The sequence below is a fragment of the Meleagris gallopavo genome, chromosome 3 (assembly GCF_000146605.3).
Source record: "Meleagris gallopavo isolate NT-WF06-2002-E0010 breed Aviagen turkey brand Nicholas breeding stock chromosome 3, Turkey_5.1, whole genome shotgun sequence".
Taxonomy (NCBI): domain Eukaryota; kingdom Metazoa; phylum Chordata; class Aves; order Galliformes; family Phasianidae; genus Meleagris; species Meleagris gallopavo.
Window position 1 is genome coordinate 55760774 of NC_015013.2, and position 23016 is coordinate 55783789.

Sequence of the window (23016 nt, forward strand, 5' to 3'; positions counted from 1 at the left end):
TTATATATATGTATATTTAAGGCACCTAGTAACTGGACTTAGACGCTCAGTCTGCCCAATAGTGACTCTGAATCATCACTCTCCTCAGCTGCTGGCATCTTGACCAGCCAGACTCTGAGACTCACACACCCAAATCCAGCTGCAGATACAGATCCAGATCCCCAAGCACACACCACTCTAGATCCATGGACTCTGGATCCCTCCAGTAAATAGAAACACACATAGACACACACGTCTCTCAGGCAATCCCTTACATTCAGCAGACTCACTGTCAGTTGGCACAGACTTCCTGGTTCCCAGGAGGTCATCAATTCACATCCCTGGTCTCCAGGCCACTTCACCTACTCTCTGGATAGTCCATCTTGATGCTTGCAAGATAACACACCCTGACCTACAAGTGCTCACTCCTTCATTTAGGATACTACATGGACTCCTGCAACCTGTTGTGTGAATCCATTTGCTACTGCTGAGACCTACACATGCACATGGGATAGGCTCCTTTCTTGGAGTCCCATGGTAAGCCCAGTACATCTGTAGACAGAAGTGCCTGTCAGTCTAAAAGGTGCTCTGGGCAGCTGTGCCTCTCCCACCGACTCATTGAATGGGTTTCATATCAGGAAACTGAGGCTGATAGTTCTCCTGACACAGCCCTGTGAGGAACCATGTCAGAATAAGTACTTGTATTCCAATATGTGAACTTCTTCTTCTGTGTTCCTATGAGAAGAGATGAGTCTTTGATCACACAGAGTCAGGGAATCATAGAATCATTTCTAATGATGATCATTAAGAGAAACCAATATACATATATATGTATAACCAGTGTATGAGTCTACATATGTACACTGTAGATTCAAAAATCAGTGCTACAGAATATGGAAAAGAAAGGGAAAACTGATATAATAACAAGATTATTAATAATTTTCTTGCACAGTTTTTCTGAGTTTGCTAATATGTGCTTTTTATCAATGAAAATTTTAAACACTTTGCTTGCCAGTCCTATTTTTTTCTCTATCTGGCAGAGATAAAGCTCTGTGAAAAAGAAAACAAACAAGCAAGCAAAACCAAGATTAGAACAATGTCCTGTCTATTAATTAATGGGAAATGCTATTTCATTGGTAAAATCAAGTTCTTAAACATTTTTTCTTATCAGTATAGTAGGCCAGTAGCAGTCATACCCCAGTCTTACTCTTTTGCTGATGAATGTATTTATAACTCGAAAAATAGCCTAGGAATTTCTGTTTTGTTTTGTTTTTCTCTATTTAAAATACTAATATTTACAGATTTTATAGAACCTAAAATTGTGTTAAAACTTATTTAGCTTCATTGATAAAAGAGACTTTTCTGACCTCAGAAAGTTTTGAGTAGAAGGTGATTAAATTAGATGGGAAGACTATAAAGTGCTTAGATGCCTTGTAATTTAAATACTATATAAATTTAAAATGTTGCTGTTGCAAGGTCAAAAGAAATTTCTTCATTCTATTTCCTTGGGCAGGAGGGCAAAAAGAGACTTCAATGATGATTATTATATTACATATTAAAAAAAAAAAAGTTCTGTAAATAAGGCTCTTTCTTTACAGAGGACTAAAATAAACAAAAGTATACCCTTGAAATATAGACTTTTAAAATGGAAATTTGAAAAGCTTTTTGAGGAGGCTTGACATATATTCAGTAGAACACCTTCTGTTTGCTTTTAACATTTTTTTATAACAGAATTGTTAATCGAATGTTCATGCAGACTTATGTATATTTTGACTTTGTAGTTTATGCAAATAAACATATATTGTAAAATCTAAGGCATACAATTTTCAGAAGCTAAGTAAGAGCACATGCAAATGGAAACAGTAGATATGAATGATCTTTTAATTAATACTGTTATGTAGAATAACTTCACTCACAAAGGACCAAATAATCTAGCAGTCATGCAGATCTCTCATAACTGCATAAGCAGATTTGTCCTAACATTCTTGTACCTGATCACAAAGAATAAAAAGGTGTAGGCTGGGATGTGAATGGTGTTGGCAGTTCACAGACATATGCGTATGTTTGTCTACAGGCAAAAAAAAATCCCACTCCCCCTTAAAATTACAACAGTGCAAGATGGAGAAGAGTCAATATTGTAGATCTTGCAATAGGCAGAGAATAATAGAGCTTTCATTGTGTTAATTTACTCATTTAGTTGAACTCTGTCCTAATGGGAACTGTTTTTCTGATGGAAAATATCATGGCCATTTTGTTTTCTATATTATTATTATTGTTATTTAAACAAGTTACATTATTTCAGATAATAAACCTTTGTTATTTCAACACAGGTAATGGATGGTTCTTGGATAAGATTGTCATTAACTATAAAGAAGGAAAGGAAGGGAAAGAGGTTGTATTTCCTTGTAACAGGTATGTCATTCATGGCAAAACAGAATTAGTTCATTATACTCTTGGCAACCTGGGGAAAAATTCTTCAGAGCAGGCACAATCACACAGCCTAGATATATGAGCAATGCACTGGAGTTTCTCAAAGGACTAGTGATGCAAAATTTTGCTGGTGAAGCCGAAATTTGCTGGATTAGTTGGGGAAGGAGAATGCAAAGAATTCACTAATGCAAAGAAGCCCAAAACAGGCAAAAAGGTGCATTAATATTTCCTTTATTTCAATTATACAGAGACACATGAAAATAACTGAGGTTTCAGTTCTTGCCTTTATAAAAACTATTATGTGAAAAGATCTAGATGTATTGATTTTGGTTAGTGCATCTCCCTCGGTTGCTTAAAACCTTGTATGCATTTCACAAATCTTTAGAAAGCCTTTAACCTTTCTCCTAGAGAAGAGGTAAAATATTTCCTTTCATTTAATAAATCTCTATTTCTGTGTATAACTAGGTCTAGAATTTTGCTGTCGTGTGCAAGATTGGAAAATGCCTGACTCTCAGTTCTAACAATTACTTAATAGCCTGTTCTTCTAAATATTTTATTACCTGAGCCAACTGCAACCTGAACTCTCAGCTGTTGTCAGTATGTTGAATCACATGACTAAAATAGAAAAAAATATTAAATAGATCAGTATACAAAAGTAAGAATTTGTATGTGTTACCTCTGCATTTGTATATTTAATACAATAGAAATCATGTGAAGAATTATAATTTAAATCTAGCTATTTCTGGCATATGTGATTTCCAGAACTTGTGAGTTTAGGCTACATTGCTGAAGTGATTTCCATGTTATTTTGGGAACTGTACATTATAGTTGTGAAAGTCTTTAGCAGTTCAATACAGATGCCTCTTTAAGAATGCTTCCTGTTTACAAAATAATACCAAAAAGGAAAAGTCTCTGTTTGCAAAGTTCCTAGAAATTATTAGCTAATAACCATTTTCTCCGGTTGAGTATTATTCTGATGATCAGGTTCTTGTCTTAGTATGTCTTTTGGTATGCTCTGAAGATGGCTATTGGAAGGAGATTCAAATGAGGCAATTGTTTCCTTAATGTCAGGGAGTTTTTGTAAGACTTCTCTTAAGAAACTTAAAGAGCAAATCAGAGCTGTATAAAACTGCTATGTCAAAAGAGAATCATTAAGCTCTTAGAAAAAAATAAATTAAGATTATTAAATAGAGAACTAAAGGAATGTCATTGTTTGTGCAATGTGAGTGTGCTGCCAAAGTGTCAAAATCTGCTTTCTATTTTTAGAAAATGCTAGTGGTCTTTTTTTCCTTCTTAGGAGTGAATGTGGAAAGAGTTTACAAAAGTTAATTGAGCTATTTATTGCAAGCATAGTTGAAATACAGTGGAGTCTAGACTTCATGCGTTACATATTATTACATATTTTTGTTACATACAAGAAGTGAAATATATTGTGGATCTGTGGGTTTAAACAAAGGCCACATCTATATGGACCCAATAGAATAGAAAATGATAATGATCACACACACTTTTTTATTAAAAAAAATAAGATGTTAATGGCTGCAAAGTGTTATTATATGAATGACAACTGTAAGAATATGGATGAGTTTTTGCAGGTAAATAATTTTACAGGACAGCTCCTTAAATTCATCCGTATGAAAGAAAAGGAAAGATAAAAGACAAATTCAGTTCATTGCTGCACCTCTATAGAATTTCTATAAACTTCCTGACTTGGTTTTATATATCATTTTAAGTACAATTAATCTAACTGACCACTGCAGGTGGTACTTGAATGTACAATTTAAAGTCTGATACTGAAAATACTTATTATGTCTATAGTGTATTTCATCCAAGGTGCTATATTGCTTCATCAAACTATCATGACATTTCCAATTTTTGGTTGGTAGCAGAGTAAAGTAGATTCTCCCAGCACAAATAATGTTAACTCTGATGAAGGTATTCAAGAAAATTAGGTTTAGGAGGCATTTTAAAGGCATAATTTGATAGAAAAGAGAGAGAAGGTATCGTCTGATTGCTTGCTGATAATCATCAATACTGATAGTTGTTATTAATCTCATTCTTTTTGTCTATGCAATGAAAGGTGGTTAGATGAATATCAAGATGATGGGAAAACTGTGACGGAGTTAACTGTTGAAAGTGAGTATTTTGTTACAGATTATCTTTTTTGTTATAACAATAGAGTGTTATTTACTTCCTAGTTATTACTAAAGATCCTTTTTGAATATAATCATAACATATGAAGAAAAGTGATAATTAAGCTTGCTCACATGGATTTTTTCTGCTAATATTTTAGAAGCTGTCAATCCAGAGAAGGCATTCCTTAATGGTAAGAGTTGTTTTCTAGAACATTGTCTTTGCTATTTGAATTCAATCTCCAAATCAGTAGTAGGTAGCAAATATATGTGACCTCATCATGTAAGTAAACTATCAACTGTGAGAGAAAAAGAATACAAATTGGCTAACAGTGATCTACAGCAATGACAAACTCTTCAGAAGTAACTGATGAAATATGCTGCTCATAAACCATTTCAGTTTTCTTCACATTTCTACTATTCTGTCCTGGAATCAGACAAGAACATCTCTGAGAAAAGAGTCTAGTGTTATTTTGTATATCTCAGTGCCACTGTCACGTAAAATATACATATGGATCCACTAGCAAATATCAGTTTGTTGAAAAATGTCCTGTGGAGTGATTGTGCAAGCATTTTCAGGTCAAGGTCGATCAGGATACACTTAAAGTAGCCATAAGTAAATAATATTAAACTCCAAATGTTTAAGTGAAGAAAGAAGTAGTTGACTAAATCTGCTTGGATTATTATGTAGATTTTAATAAAAAACCACCCACCTAGTTGTCTGTTGATATACCTACAAAAACAGTCTCATCACTGTAATGTGTTAAGACCTTGCAAGTGTTCAGAACATGAGACACAATCTCTATGTTTTTCTCATACCAGAAAAAAGAAACAGAATACAAATTTTCTTATTAACATTTAACTGTAAATGCGTATTCCATATAACTGCGTCCGAGTATGGGAGAAACTAGAGTAAACAAAGTAATGTCTACATTTAGCTCTGAAAACAGTGGCTTGCCTTCTGTAGCATGAGTGTTGATCTCCCAATCTAGTTACAGCTTCAGAGAAAATATAATCATTTACATTCAATCAAACAGTTTAGCCAACACTTTTATTGTTCCATGGCAAGATAACTTTTTTACAAAAGGAGACTGATTAACTCAGGTAAATAAAGATTTTCCCACAGAGAGATTTGATTGTCACAAGACAATTTGGAATTGGATTCTACATTCCACTCAACAAACATTTCTGAAATGCAGCCATAATATTGATTTCACCTTCTGTTCATAAACCATATTTTAGTATGAATTTAATTTTTTTCCAGCGCATCTTTGCTTTTTAAAAAAGCAGACAAATGCAAAGACTGCTGAGAGTTTGTGCATGTTAGTAACAATAAGACACAATATTGATTATAAGGAGGTTATTCTTAATTAGTTTGGGAAATGTCACACTGTTAAGATGTCCAGGAGGACCTAGAGGATGTATGCTGGTTTATTAGAATGAAATCAGAGGTTCTGAGAAATGAAGATGCAAAAAAGAAGAGCATTTTTAGAGGGTCTTCTGCTAATTAGCTATGCATCAGCATAACTTGAGCTTCTTTTTAGTCGTTTTTCTTTGCCTTGGAGATCATTTCAGTGAGGAACTGAGATAAATGAAAGATTGTTCTATTTGTGTGTTATGTCAAAGAGATGATGAGCAAGGCGGATCTCAGTATAGTTTACTTTTAAATTTTTAAGTTTTTTTCCTAATAGTGATACCATAGGTATTGCAAGTGAAAAGAATGAGGTTTTTAGGATGATAACAAACATGAGAGGTTTGAAGAGCTGTCTTTTATTCAGTTCTGCATGTACGGTACTAGTACTGATTTGAGAAAATTCTGGAGATGTACAGTATTGGAAGAGAAAGCAATTGCATCAGATTCAAGCATCTGGAGCACTGATGACCTCATATTGCAGAGAATATAGCAATATAGCAGTGATAAGCAGCCCCACTCACAGTGGAAGTACAAACATTCCATATAAAATACATTTCCTTCAAGTAGCAGTGTTAATGCTCAGAAGCCAAATGTTTTATGCATTTCTGTCATCATACAGTATGTAAGCTGCCCTCTGCAAGTGGGTTTCAAGCAAAGTTACAAAGAATTGATTGGCACAATCCAGTTTGGTGGTTGTTTGGTGATTCCCAGAATAAATGATCAATATGCTTAGGTCAGGTCTAAAGCAAAGGTTACAAAATCAAAGACTTAATAAGTCACTCTGAAGGTCAGAAATCTCATTCTCTTTGAAGAAGGTTAATAAGCTAATAACTACCAAGTCAAGGAAGAGAGTTTGGAAGTTGTCACTGCTGAGCAGTTCTTTTTCACCTAGGCTCCCATTATGCCAGCTTTAATGAAGCATTTATTCCAGGTCCCTGTGAACGCTGCTGGTGGCAATGGATTTTGATGAGATAGAGAAAGCACATATCAAAATGCAACATTTGTATATATGTAGATTATCAAGACAAATCAAGTAGAGGAAAACATTTATTCATCCTCTGGTGACTTCCTCATGTATGTTTGAGGCAAGAGAAAAAAGATCACATTAGCAGAGAAGATGGATAGCTGCTTTCACCCCTCAAATGAAATTATTTTGAGAGATAATGAATCTTTTCATCGCTCTCTAGAAGTTTCCTGAACTGTGGGGAAATTTTGCTGCTGCCTTCTCATGTTTTCTCTTTTCTGCTTCGAAATAAGGAGATTGTCATTATAAGACTACTAAAAAAATTCTCTCAAAGCAAAACTACAAACATGGTATATCCCAGTGTTGTCTATCCTACAATCAATTAAAATGTGCTGAATTCCTGTGGTGTGGTTTGCATGGTGCTCTGTGATATTGTGATCTTTTGTGACTGGTGTATAAAATGCAACAAACAATTCAGCATCATTGAACACAGTGCAGTTAACAAATACTTCTAGGTTAGATTTTTTTATGTTGGGAAAGGTTGTTAGTATTAAGGTACTCAGAAAATTCATAAGAAAACAGAAAATAATGAGTAAATTTTCCCACGAGTTCCTTTGTTTTGAAATTATTCGCTACCTTTCAGGTTTATGCTAATGGAGTAAGAATAAACACAGAATTCCTAAATTACAGGCAGATTTGTCCTGCTTCACTTGAGTAAAAAAGAACTTAGGGCAGTAACATGCCTTAAGAACAATGGTAGTAATCCTCTAACAATACATAAATTTTCAATATTTCAAAAGCAGAAATAACCTTATTTGTCCAGTTTTCTGAATTGTATAATAAATGTTGTCTTTATATCTTATCTTGCCCAGTTTGTTGTGTGCAGAAGTCACTACAGGTTTGGTTTTCACAATTTTTTTGAAAGAATTTTACAGGATCCAAACTAGTGGTTAAAAGAATTTCTGGGAAGATATTATTATGATTGATTTCATTTAATTTTTTTAAAGTCAACAAATGCTTCTGATGTATCTTTGGATACATCTGTATAATATGAAATGAGATCTGTGGTCATAGTATTTCAAAAAAGAAAAATTTGGAGTTTCTTTCATTGAAGTTTCTTTCCAATCCACTATTCATTTTAGCAATTTCATACTGGTGTCTCAAAGAAAAGGGCATGGATTTGCACATAACCTGAAATACAATGAAGAACTAATCAATTTGAAAGGAAGCTGATGCTGTTCAGTGGTATCAGGGAGCAGTTATCTTTTTTGTGTGACATGCTCAGATATCTTATTTTCAGAAGTTACTGAAGAGTTTAGTATTTCCTGGAAAGAGATATAGAAGTCATTGGACCCAGTATGTGTTTGCAATCAGCCTCCTGTCTGGTGTATCCATCCTTATCAGTCTCCATCTAAGAGAATATACTATACAGAAAACTTTTTTCTTACTCTTGGTATGAGCAGGTTAAATGAATTTTCTGAACTGAGAAAATGTAGTCAGTCTGGGTTAGCTCTGTTACCAAGCTGTAGAAGCAGCACTCAAAGCAAATGTAGGAGTACAAGCAGTCACAGATGCTAAGGGGCTTTAAATCTGTTAACTACTGATTTATTTCCTGGAAAACTCCCAGCTGGTATCTTAGCCTTACTTCTGAAATAATAATTAAGAACACAATCATGGATATTAGTTACAATAAATCACCTTGCCTGAAATACCTTCTCTGTGCATGCTGCCTCTTGGAGCAGGAACAGGTATGTGTCCTTGTTTTCTCTTCACTTAGGGCTTCCTTTCTCCTAAAGCAGAAGAGAAAAGAAAGGAGAAGGCTCTCTTGAAAAACACATTAATGCAAAATTATCTTAATTTCCCTTCTGCCATGTTCCAGGGAGATCCTTCAAAATGAGACATGAGTGGATGTGATGTTCAGGGCTATGTTGGGAGTCTTTGTAAAAATTGGATCTGTTCATAAATAGAGAGTGCTCAGGAACAGCAGAAGCTCAAACGATGCTTGACTTCACCAAGTGTGACACCCTGAAGGGTACCACATGCCAACCTGGCACAAAGAGATAAAATTCAAAGCTGGCATATATATCAAACAACAAACGTTCCTCATTAGGCAAAGTCTGTGTCTTCTATAATACTATGTCTGACTCATTCTTGGAATTGACCTCAAAAAAAGAGTTCAGATGGAAGGACCCTTTCAGCTTCTGTTTTACTCAGCAGACTGACTGCGAGATGTGTATTTGCCTGCTGTTTTGTAGCTGAGCTCAGAAGAGGCAGGAAGCAGTCAGATGAAATGAGAAAAAAGCTTCTACAGCAAGGGGGAAAGCAGCCTTAGCTAAAGAAGACAAAGCAAAAATCAAGGGAAAAATCCTAAGTCAAAAAAGCCAGAGAAAGTTTTCACTCAATCATTGCCTCCAGACAGGTGGAGGAAAACAAACGGTATGAAGAAAACCAAACACATAATGCTTTAAGAAAGAGAATCACATACATACAATTTATTTCAGAACTATTCTATGAGTTATTTTGTCAGCACATTGCAATGTAGGCTTACGTGTAGTCATGAAATAGTTCTCTTTTATCTCATTGGCAAATTATCTTATTATCACAGTATTAGCCACAGTCTAAACATGGAGTTTTGATTTCCTTCCACTGTTAAGTTCCCTTTGCCATGCAGGATCAATCAACCAGGCAAACAATAGTTTTCTGTAGCTTCTGAGTTGCGTTCTAGACTTTCAAATGTTGCTACTAATGTAATCTATCAAAAAGAATGTCTGAAAGCCTCATCCATGAGTTGATGTCACTTCAGAATTCCCTAGATTTTCAGTTCAGCCCTAATGAATGATCTGATATGACACGAGCACACTGAACATGATCAATTAGGTTATGAAAGTGGTTTAGTTTTCACTATTTGAGTGGCTGTATATTAGTCAGCAGTTCTTGCAAATAAATCACATAAAATTTCATATGAATATTTTAAGAACCCAAACTTGATAAATGAATTACTGCAATTTAAACAATTAATTTGTCATAAGGAATGCAAAAACTTACCCAAAGATTTATTTACTTTCTTTCTTTGGATTTCTTTCTGCTTGCATACCCATTTGTACTGTTGGCTTTTTTTGTAAAGTCTTATTTAACTTATAACTATCTTCAAGAGAAGGCACACCTGTCTATTTTTATAATGAATATCTTTGTTGTAATAACAACAAAGGCTTCCATTTCTCTCTTCCACTGATACTAAAAATTTGCCATTTCTATGTTGTTTAGCACAACAGTGGAGAGTGCAGGTGAAAACAGATGGAGATTCCCCAGAGCCACATGATTGCAAAAGGACCCTTGTGATTTATGGCTCAAAGGGCAAAAGCGATGAGCTACTGCTTTCACCACAAGACCCAGGACATGTATGTTTTCTACCCAGAGCAACAGATGAATTCATTGTAAGTCATAATATATTTACACACAGTACAACTTTCTGTGTTACTACAGTACTATATTTATAATGACATTTCTCTCCAGCACAAAGATATATATTTATGGAATGCTAGCTTGGTTGCTACATATAACATATTTATTGCTAAAGATGGAATTATGTGACTTTACATCTTTGGTCATCTTCTGCTTCTGGACCTGTTTGACAACAGGCAGGTGAAGTATTCTCTTTGAATTTTCAGTATTTATCAGGGAGATAAATGGTCCCTTTCATGTAATTTATAGCATTCACCAGCTCATCTTCTGTGTTGCTTTGTTTTTAATTCTCTAAAGAATCCTGAGTTCCAGTTTATACAAAACCAATATGCAATTATTTGAGAAAGAAGGATTATATGTTATTCCCAGAGGACATCTGTGGCTTTTTCTTTCCTTCATTTCAGTCTTCATAAAACAGTCTCCACTTTCCTCCCAAATGCCTCTCTTTCAGGCCACCAGGCAGTGAGTTTTCCTGGATAATCATAGCATACCAAAGCGTAATGAGCCCTCAGGCAACAGCATATACTTGTTCACTATTAAAATCAACCTCAGCACAGTCCTGACTACCTGTATACCTCACATACATCCTGCTGCTTTGAGAGCATTCAGCTGAGGCATCTTTTTAGTGTTCAAATTATGTCCTGGCTTGCTAGGGTATATCATTGCAAATTCTGTTCATTGGCCTGAAGTACAGCTTCTAGTTAGCCAGATGAGAGAACTAGCTTGCAATTCGTGGTAGTTTTATAAAGCTCAGAAATGCTTTTCAGTGGCTGCAATAAATATTCTGAAAATAATGACAAAGATACATTTAGAAAATGTTGTGAAGGCTTCCTTAAAATGAGCAGATCCAAGCTGATTTTTTTGAATTTAAATAACAAGATAAAGCAATTTAGAAATTTTGCAGAGAGTAAATGAAAAGAAAAATAGCACTTGTTAAAGACAAGAAAGCTATTGCTTATCAGAAAGCAAGAAATTCACCAAACAACAAAAGAAGCTTCACGAGCTATTGGTGCAGACTGAAGGTCAATAGAAGCATTCTATGGAGGTACCCCACCAGCTGGCTGAGTTTTGGAAAGCATCACTGCATAAAGCAGATCTCTGCTGCATTCAACTTGTCAGTAATTTCCCAAAAGGCATGTAGTGCTTGTTAAGATTGCCTAATTTCACTGACTGAGTGCTGTGCTAGGAGGAACCAGTATTGTTATGCGACTGTTTTGATTGTCCCTGCTACTCTTCTGTTTTTGGTACCATAACACCATATCTATCATGCTGGAATTCCAATCTAATGTCTTTCTAAATGCTTCATCATACTTTGGATTGGATTTGGGTTTGTGTCTGTATATTTCCCTTAGCTATTTATGCCCTGATTGTGTTGCTTTGTATGAAAGTGTTTGAGCATTGTTTATTGGATGTGAAAATTTCTCTTTTTCACGTTGCTTACAGTGTTTTCCAGTTTTTGTGGCATTCTAAGGAAGTCAAAGTAGTGGGTTTGATGTATCCAGGTATTCAGATAACTTCATAAATATCTTCTCCATGTTTATCAGCTAATAAATCCAGTTTCTTTTTCCTCTCCTTTCCTTTGTTCTTACTAAGGCTTTCAGAAGCTTTGCTCGTGTTCTCCCATTGTAACAGCAGGCAGGAGGCATGAGCATGATACCTCCAGGAGGACAAGCTGTGAATTCATTTTTCCAACAACCAGCAGTAAACAAACTTTTCAACCTCCCCAGGAACCCGGTCTTAGAGAAATATCCTTAGTGCAGTAAGAAGAATAACAGGTTACGTTCTATATGCAGCTCATGCTTGTTTTGAAACAATAGGCATCATTTTGATCTCAGAGATTCATTTACTGCTCGCAGAGGACAGGAAGGCATGTAAATTCCTGATTTTCCAGGTGCTCTCATGCAAATATATGCAGATGTGTATCATATTCAAAATGATTATTTGATCCAAAATTTTTCATCCCAACTCCTGTGAAAGAACAGGTGTAGTTTAATTGCATGTAGCAGGAGCAAAGAATAATTTGTTAAAAGAGATAAAATAGCAGCATGGTAGTATGTGCAGTTGTTGAGTTTCGGTGACCTCAGATAGCAGCAGTTAGCATGGGTGATCTGCTTAAATAAGAATAAATGTAAATAGAACAAAATAGTTATAATAAATTAATTGAGAAATATGTGAGTCTGTCTATGTTATTGAATTGTTTGGATGTTCTGGCACTGAAGACGTGGCAAGAAACCTTGCCAGCTGCAATGAACAAATGTATCAAAAAATAATTGGCAAAATGTAAGTAAATTGACAGTACAAACCCAGATTTATACTTTCCTTGATATTTCAGTGTTGACAGAAATCAGTTGTTGATCTCTAATGGAATGAAAAAATCTGTGAAGTATGTATATATATATTTCCCCCAGTCCTCAGCATGGTTCTTGGTTGCTCACAGAACAAGCTTGTCAGAGCATGCCTTTGGAGAGTGCTGCTGTACTCTGCAGTAATCATAAAATGCAAAGTTACACTGACTGACAGATCATGGGATTTGGATCCTTAAAACTATTCAGTAATTCTCCAAAGCACTTGCACATGCAGTATGGGATGAGTGACAGTGCTGTAAGCAGAAAGCTCTGCAAGGAGGACTGTTCATAAATACACAATGAATGGGGAATGCGTTTTCGTTTAATGACTATGAGGATGATAGAAAATTTTAGATCACATAATGCTATGTGTTGTGTTTTCTCCACAGCGTGGGATGATGCTCTAGACAACCAGTAGCAGGACTTCTGGAGTTTCTGACAGAAAACTGTTCAGCTGAATTTAGGGTGCTTTGACAACAAACCCTATAACTGTAACTAGAATCATTTATGCGCAGATTTTTCTTTTTCTTCTCTTTTCTTCTTTTTTTCTTTTTTTTTAATTATTATTATTATTTATTTTTTTACAGAGAAGCAATAAAGAATTTAATTTAAGTGTGCACCCAAACAGTAAATTTTACATAACTTTAATTACTTTAGGAATTATGACTTTGGACAAGCTTGTTTGATTCAAAAAGGAAAAGTTTTAAAATATTATGAAATTTTTATAATCATTTTCATCAATTAACTTTCTCTGAGAGCTTTAAATCCCCAGTGGCTTTCCAAAGGCATCCTCATGAGTGTAAGAACTATTCTCCTTCAAAAGTGCAATGAAAAAACACTGCTATTTAGTATATGACAAATCACATTCAACTCAGCTCAGATTTCAAGTAGGGAGTATTCTGTAAAACTGTCCAGAAGGAATAAATGTGGATAAATTAATTAGGAAATTTTAATCATGAATAAAAATGAGGTTAATGTCCTCTTGCAAACATTTGGCCAGCTCAAAAAGAGGAAATTCATTGATATATACTTTGTGATGGATTCTCTTTCTGTCTCTGCATTGAAGGTCATTTTGCATCAAGTAATAGGCATTGATGGAAGGAAAAGCCAATTATGGGATCAAAGATAGTATATCATATTCCATATTCCACTGACCGTATTAAATTGCTCAGAAAAGGACCGTGATTATTATGATATAATAACAATGATCTGAAAATGATGGAGCAAAAACAGAAAGGATAGTGTAGCCAGAGCCATGGAAAAAAATCCCTAACAAATAAATGTGAAAAGAGGAGGAATACCTAGTAAGTTCAATTGAAAATATTTGATGCTTTTTGTCTCAACAGATGATCATAGACATTATGACTGCTAGTGCTTTCTGCTTCAAACACATGGAGTGGTTTGTAGCATTTAGAGTATCTGTATCATGCAGTCATGAGATCCATCTGCAAGAAAGAAAATCTGCAGACAATCATTTTACAAATCAGTCTGATTCTGAAAGAGCAGAAGCAATAATTTTGTTGCCTGTGAAGGGACCACAGTTTAGATGGGTGAAGAAGCTGTGCACTGTCATCTTGATAATCCTAGATAGTACCCATTAGGTTTAATAAGAAATGAATGTATATTTTAAGAGGAATTAGGCCACTTACCATGCCATAGCTAATGATATAATCTGCAGTATATATAGCATGATTGAAAAACTCTTGATAAAATATTCTGCCCACATATTTCCCTGTTTCTGGAGCAATGACGGAGATCAAGCCAGGATGTAAAGATGTGGTAAATCCTTTATGCATAACTCCTCATATGTACACATCAGCAAAGGACGTCCTTCAATTCTTAAATATTTATGACAGCATACAAGCAAGCAGGGCAAGCCAGGCTCTGAGAGAGGACAAATCTGGTGCCCTTTTTGATGCAAAATTACTGCTGTGGTGGCTATTGTGTATGCTATGGAGTTTGAGAGCTGAGAGATTCCCTGCAGCACTGGGGATGCTGGACCATTACAGAGTTATGCTACTGGTCCTTATAGAACAGTGCGTCGAATCTTCACCTTCTGGGATGACATAGTAAAATCTTATAATACTTGCCTTAAGAAATTGAGATTGGAAGGGATCTTTTAAGTTTTCAAGTGCAATTCTTTACCACATCTCTTAAGTTCTACTTCATAAACTGTTCAAGCTTCTGTAAAATGATTTTGGCAGGTTGCTATTTCTTTTTAATTGACTGTTCCTCTTCATACACTGCTGTTTTACCCTTTTTTCTATTCATAACATTTATTAATGAGGGTGGCCAATGCTCTCCTAGAAAGACAAGACCATGCCTTTTAACTGTTCTTCCCCGATAAGAATAATGTAACGAATATTTCCCTACATGTGTGTCTCCAGTGAGCAAAGTCAGATGAACTAGCTTTAGGAAAGGTGGGTCAACAGTGATGAACTGTCAAGAACAGAGCTATGCTGAGTAGCAGAATTAATTAAGCTGTTAAGAGCTCCGTGCTGTGTATTAGGGATCAGTTGGTTGGTGGTTCCATAGCACAGTTGTATAAGGCTAACTCTAATTCTAATGTGATGCATAAATTCTACTGTACACATAAAGAACTTACTTCCTGGCAACAGTCACCAAAGCTTATATTGTAACTGATCTGGGAAAATAAAATGCAGGAAGAACAAAAAGAAAGAACAAGGCTACAATTTCAGTTTTGATCCCTTTAAAGTAAATAAATAAATAAATGTCTTTTCAGAATAGTTCTGTCTTTTGTTTTACTTGAAATTCATTCCCTGCCATATCTTTCTTGCAGTTGCCTGGTGAAAGGCTGCAGCACTCTACTTCCTGGGGCTAAAAAGTCTTATTGTACAGTTGCTAATGTCATGCAGATCATTAGATCATTTGATGCAGTTTGCAAATCCCAATTCCCATAGTGCTATTTTGGATGGTTTAAACAGATTTCACAGAAGCCCAGAGCCTGCAACGAGATACTGGTTTTCCCACAGGTTGTATAGGAGCAATGGCTGTGATATTCTACAGGTTTATTTCTGCATGATTCGTGATTTAAGTTTATGCAGAAATATGCCTTTTTTCCTCAGAAGTGGTTATAAAATAATTTCATGTTTTAAATCCAATCGTTTTGCAAGTTAGAATTCAGTTAAAATGTTCTCAGCTTGTGATAATGATCATTAATTTTAATATCTAATATGACTTCTGATATTAGGAACTTTAATTGTAAGTTAACACTCTCCTTATCCAGGAGGGTCATATCCTGACATGTTACATTTGCTTTATGAGCTTGAATGTGTATATGATAATAATTTTAATCTCAACTTACCATAGTGTTTAAGTATTATACATTACTGGAAAGAAAATAGAATAAAATAAAGGAGGCAGTCTCATCCATGGAGAAGAGAAGGAGAGATTCCCTTATTACTCTCATCTTACCTTCTAACACAGTTTCTCCATTGGTTAATGTTAAGTTGAAGGATTCCACGCTGCTGAGGAAATTGCTGTGAGTGAAGCGGTCCTGACAGTATGCACTTCCTCTTGATGTTTTTTTGCAGGTTGAGACTGGAGATGTGGGAGATGTGTATAAGATTCGGGTCAGCTGTGATGATGTGCCAGGCTTTGAGGGTTGGCACTTGAAGTCTTTCCACTTAGAAGAGCTACATACAAAACAAGAGTTGAACTTTGACTGCAACTGCTGGCTGTCTCTTAGCAGAGAAGACAAGGAGCTGGTGAAAGAATTCCCTGTAGTCAGTGAGGACCAGAAAACTTTACCAGGTGAAAACACTGAGCAGATACAAACACTGCAAACCTCTTGAAAATAAATAAATGTCATATAAAGAATATAACATTTGTTGAGCATTTGATACCTTCAGTGGATCAGTGCCAACAGACCCTTCATACATACACTGCAAAAATGTTGACCATTTAAGAAATTTTAATTTTCCAGTTAAGTGACAGATTGGGCTTCACAGTTGCTAAATCTTCTGCATGATTCTGTGTACAAAACTGAAGAAAATAATTATACTTTTTAGAGTTAAAGCACATGTTAAAAAGCTATGGAAACGATCTATTGTACATTTGCTATTGAATTACTTGGTTTATAATAAGTTCAGTTACTAATGGAAAGAATTGTATTGTACAAAAAAGTTTTGTATTGTTTTTCCCTAAGGCATTTTTTCTGACATGCTGAGAGTTTCAGAGAATATTCAGAAATGCTCTTGGAGTGTGAAGGTCTGCAGAAGCACTGCATTTGTTCGGAAAAGTTGGAAGTTACACATGAGATGAAAGTAATATGAGACATGACTGCTTTTCAAAACTGAAGTTCCAGAAATTCTAGTTCCTGAATATCTCAAACCTTTTCACAACCTTAAAAGAAACCATGGCATTACATTAGTTGAATGTTAGCTTGGGAGGACAGTATGTTAAAAATGACATTTGAAAAATTTTAGTTATTCTCTTTGTTGAAGTATGAATACATCTGCAACTCAGTGATATTTCTCAGAAGAAAATCCATTCTAGCTGTATCAATTGAAATAAGAAAATGTGTTTATACAGGAGCACTACAGAGGCAAAAACGTTTTGCTGTTGCTGTCATACACCTTACATTAATATGTGCATTTGATAAATTTTTATACTTATATCTCATATCATGCATCAAGAGGTTATGCTACATCAGTCACTGTTACCTAATTTGAATAAACTTTACATAGCAGTTTATTCTTTGACCCATGATGATTATTAACTATTGCGAAGATTATGCAGTTTTTAACAGTAAAAGAAAAACCTCAGATGACTTCTTATTTTTCAAGACTTGGGCCGTAAAATAGATTTAGATAGAATTTGTCTGGATATTAGTAAGTCTAAGTTGCAGAGGCCTAAGTTGCCTGAATCCAATTTCACTGGATTTCTAAGGAAGTAATGTAAAGACTTCATTTCTCTTTGCTTGAAGAGATCACATTCACAAAGAGTAACCCGTTTTAATCACTATACAGCAGATTTTTTGGCAGTTCCAGAAGTGAAAACAAACAGTAATCTTACTAAACAATATATACTGATTTTTTTTCTTTAAGAACACTTTTGTAAGTCACGTGTTTCATTTGTACTTTTTTTTTTTTTGTACAGTCCATAAATACGTTGTCTCTGTCCATACTGGTGACCGCTGGGGAGCAGAAACCTTTGCAAATGTTTATATCACCCTTTATGGCAAAAGAGGTGACACAGGTGTAAGGAATCTTCATACACCTTTAACAACAGAAAGGAAATTCCAAAGGAATAAGGTAATGGCACAAAAATGCTGTCTTACATATGCAGGACCTACCATTGACTCTACTGCATCTCTTAATGCCTGCTCAAGTTAGTCTCCTTCCTGTTTATAATCTCCCTTTAAATATGGAAGGCTGCAATGAGGTCCTCCTGGAGCCTTCTCTTCTCCAGGCTGAACAAGCCCAGTTCCTTCAGCCTTTCTTCTTAGAAGAGGTGCTTCAGCCCTTTGATCATCTGCTACATCAATTCCACATCTTTCTTGTGCTGGGGACCCCAGGCCTGGTCTCAGTGTGGGGCCTCACAAGGGCTGACCAGAAGGAGATAATCACCTCACCCTCCCTGCTGCCAACCCCCCCTCCCTTTTTGGATCAGCTCAGGATGTAGTTGGCCTTCTGATCTGTAAGCGAACACTGCAAGTTCATGTTGAGCTTTTCATCTGACAAGACTTCAAAATTCTTCTTTGCAGGGCTACTTTCAGTGAGTTCTTCTCCCAGTCTGTACACCTATCTGGGATTGCCCTGACCTGGGTGCAACACCTTGGCCTTGCTGAACCTCAGTACGTTCACGTGGGCACACTTCTCAAGCTTGTCCTTGTCGCTCCAGATAGCATCCCTTCCTTCTTATTGTATCAACTGCACCACTCGGCCTGGTGTCATCCACAAATGCTGTCACTCCTTTGTAAAAGGCCACCAGATGGAAATAGAATTTATTATCCAACTATTCACAGCAGACCAATGTCAGTGTTATTTCCTTTCTGGACAAGTACATTTCCAGTGCTGTATGAGCAAACACAAAGCAGATTCCTGAGGACAAACTGTGATCACACTCCGTAGTTCTTCTATTCCAAATTTAGGACAGCATGAGTAGCAAAGAATTAAAAATTATGGATAGAAAAATAGTTAAGGAAATTGCTGTGAGACTTGCAAGTTCAGTGCTTTCAGTGTTTAAACCACATTAAACACTAACTTAAGTTTACTTAGTGACTTCAGACAAGAGAAAAGAAGAGAATGCACATAACAATTTTGCTTCTAGTGAGTCTTAGATTTCTGTGGAATGATTTGATAAGGTGAGGAAAAACTGGATTCAATATAAATTGAGAGAATCTCTAAAAATAATTTTTTGTAACATATCAGAGCTATGGCTATGTACAGAAATAGCACTCTACAACAGTTATTTTATTTTACCTTCATTCTCTGATTTATTTCCTAAAATGTATTAATTAAAAAATTTAATGATTTCCATTTACAATCTGGTTGTCAAGTCTTGACTATTTTTGTCACGCAAAGGTAATTTTAATGTTAGTAACAGAAAAGCTATTTCTCCAATATTTTTATTTTAAAAGTAGCACAAGCAACATAGAGGACTTTTGAAAGTACTACGCTTTTTTAGAGATCAATTTGCAATTACCTTCTTTTTAATTGCCGTTACATCTGGCTTAGTAAGTTCCTGCTATTAAGTCAATGTTTATTGGGATGATGGTGTTAATTATAATTCTAGATGTTGTTTAAATTCCAGTTATTCATAACCTTGCTGACCATTAGAAGTTGCAATCAAGTCCACCTGACCCTAGGCTGGACTGTGTACAGAAAACCTGTTTTGTTTCACATTTATCCTGTTTTTCATCCCCTGATGCCCTTTTTCTTATTCTATCTTCTCCATTCTGCTTCAGTTCCTGTTTATGGTCTTTTACTCAACTCTCTCCATGTTGTCTTGCTTAATCTTTCAGTTTTCTGTTACTGCAGTAATTTTCATTTTGTAAGAAAAACAAAAAGACAACAAAATGTTTAGATTACATTTTCTTTAGGACTGTTAACATAAGTAAATTCTAAATGATCCTTAAAATCTAAATTTATATGTTATACTTTTGATATTGGAAGTGTCCTGAAAATAATTTGATTATAACCAAAAATAATTTTTAGCCTGCCAGAATGTTGATGTATATGTTTTTTAAAGGTAAAATGATTGATAAAGTACGTATTTTCCAAAGATCCGATGAGATTGCAATACATCGTTAATTATGAATGTGGGATTTAAGGTTAGATATAATTAGTGTGTGCTTTCTTAGATTCAGAGGGGAGATGTTATGTTAAATGTTACCGAAATAACCCCCCCATACAAAACAGACAAACATATAACCTCTGCTGAATCTGGGTTGTTTTCCCTTGAGTTCAAGCACATTCAGGTCCAAGATGTCTTACTATTTTCAATTTTCTTTGCAGGTGGATTCATTTTTGGTGGAAGCTGTTTCTCTGAGTCATTTGCAAAAAGTGATCATAGAACATGATGGGCAAGGATATGGGGCTGGAATGTACCTCAAGATGATAACAGTTAGGGAATCACAAGACTCAGACAATGAGTGGGTCTTTCCATGCTGGAACTGGCTTGATACTCATCTAGGATTATGTGAGACTGTTTGTGAGATACTTACAGTTGGTAAGCTCTTCTGTAATCTGGCCTGGCTCTCTGCATCTTTTGAATTTGCCTTCAGGTTTCTAAAGTGATTTTTTAAATTGAAAATGTGAATTTTCAGTTTAATTTGGTTATTATAGCAATACCACATCTGGTAATGTCAAAGTTAATAAAATTCCATCTTGTAAATATCTTGTGTATAAAATTCTCACCATCTAAATTAAAATTTATCACATTACAGTAAAAGATTTAAAGTAGATAAAGAGTTTGAAATGTATGCCTTGTGGGGATAAATAGCTTAAGTCTTATGCATTACTTTTAGGTTGGTTAGGATCTAATTTGAAATCCAGAGAAAAGTTACTTTAGTCAATCTGTGTATTAACTCAACTGTGGTATTATTCCACTGTGGAAAGAATTACAATTCTTCTGTGCTTTGTTTATATGTACTCATTCCAAGCCTACTATACCACAAGTTGTTCAAATCCAAATGGAAATGAAAGATAGTGGCAATTAATGGAGAAAAAGAGAAAGAGAAGGTGATATTGATTTACTGCGGATCTGGCAAATATTTTTGTGTGTTTACTATATGTCATTCTAACTCTATTATACCATATAATATAGCTAAATATGATATAGTGTCATGTGAAGTTCATTGTTATTAATTTTATATTAGATGTCTACAGGCTACAGGTGTGTCTGGTGCTTCTGAATGATAAAGTGGTTTTAGTAACATTGATTTTTTTTTGATTAGACCTCTAAAAAGTGACTAGATGCTCTCTTAGTAATTTCTTCCAAACATGACAAGAACATTTTATTAAGAAAATACCAGTGAAACTAAAATTTAAACACAGAAGGAACATTTAGCTGTTAAATTCTTGGCAAAAAAAAGTAATAAAAGTATTGATGTGTTATTCTTAGTGAACTGTTGCCATAGATACAACATAACCTGCAAATAGAGCTTGCTTTGTGTATTGTAAAGGCTGTGGTCCTGTTATATTATGCCAGTCTGTCATACTGTCGTCTTTCCTCTTTCTCTTTCATCATTTTTAAAGGTAGAAGGTTGATTTCTCGTCCTAAACTGCCTAAAGTCATCATGCAGTCATCTGGTCTCTGGATAATGGACATCACTGGATCTGACTGGAGCAATGAAGAGGATCCATTACACCTCTCTTTCATCTTTTTTGGCAACCAGAATCATAAGAAGTTGCCACTTCAAGTTACAGGAAAAGAAATTCAAATCAAAGTACTTCAATCTTTATCTATTGGAAAAAAAAAAAATCTAAGAATCATGTACCTGATAACCCTCTTAATTCTGAAATGATAAATTGTTTCTTTAAACTACTAAATTGATTTTTAAGTTCTCTGTGTAGTTTGGCATGGATTATAATTTTCTTCCTTTGTATACAGTAAGGCTATTACTTAAGCAGCAGCTTTTGAATGAACAGAAGTGAACCTTCTCCCAAGGTTTCATTCTGAGAATGTTTAAATAAGCAAATTAGTCCCTAGGTGCATATCACAAGATATACCAGTCTGCAGGTAGTGATTTACAGTTCTTGTTGATCTCACAAAAGTAAGTAATTTGTAAACATACAATTTGTGGGATACTATAGAGATTTGTGGGCAGATGATGGAGAAGGAAGAAACATAAATGAGATAAAACTTACAGAGCTTATTTTCTATTTAATTTAATTTGTTCATCTCTGCCACCATATTTTTTCCAGGATAATTACATTTTCTTACACTCTTTTATTTCTGTTTGTCATTATCACTTTCTTTTCTCTCGTTTACTCCCTAAGTTTACTCGTTTGTTCTTTGTTGTTAGTTTCTCCAGTTACTTATCAATTGAAATATTAAGAGGCTTTTCGGATAAATGAATGAAATTTAGTTTATCAAAAGGTGCCCTGCTTCTACTCCCATGGCTCTTCCCTCTTACAACTACAATCAGTGCTGTGGTACTTTTACGCTTTTCCAATTTTGCTCTCTCTGAATGACCAATACAGCAGAATTTGGAACTGACCTGAAGGCAAATGCTTCAGACCCCTCCTCTATCTTAAGAAATCCCTAATCATGAAGTGCAGAGAAGTAGGAGAATATTCAAGGGAATCATGACAATTACTTGTTCATTTCTTCTAATTTTTGTTCCGTCTTACCGTTGGCCTTTGGGGTTTTGAGGAAATTATTAATCCCTATGAGAAAAGTGGTTGCATTATCTCCAGCTAGTTCATTAGCTTAAATTTGACCTTGATCAGTTACTCTTTCATTTGTAAAAACATCTGTATGGCAGGACTAAGTGAACAAGAAGTGGGCAGACAAGGCCGTGAAAGTTTCTAAGCCAGCTTTACAATGTGGAAGTGTGTCTGTGAAGCTATGTCCTAGAAGAGGTTTCTTAAGGTTTGATTGCTGGAACTGCAGAAGGAGGTAGCAGGGGCAAATCAGGAAAATAGGGATGAAAAGAGTCCTGGCACAAAGCCCAAAGAATGAATGAAAATATGTTTCTTTTGATTCTGAGTTTCATCAGAAAGCAGCCTTGGAGTTGTGAGTAAAGAAACTGTTCCTGGTTCTTACTTCTACTAGTCGTGTAAAGAACAGTTAATCATTACACTAAACAAATAATTGGCT

The 23016-nt window shown here is 35.2% G+C and overlaps 1 protein-coding gene across 1 annotated transcript in view; it reads left to right on the forward strand.

Annotated features, from left to right (window-relative positions):
- LOC104910342 (lipoxygenase homology domain-containing protein 1-like) overlaps nt 1-23016 on the forward strand; it is a 193812-nt gene that overhangs the window by 99235 nt on the left and 71561 nt on the right. The window contains 8 exon segments of the mRNA XM_010708935.3: nt 2310-2391; nt 4490-4545; nt 4703-4735; nt 10184-10353; nt 16281-16500; nt 17848-18002; nt 20208-20421; nt 21450-21640. Of these exon segments, the coding sequence (XP_010707237.2) occupies nt 2310-2391; nt 4490-4545; nt 4703-4735; nt 10184-10353; nt 16281-16500; nt 17848-18002; nt 20208-20421; nt 21450-21640 (1121 nt within the window).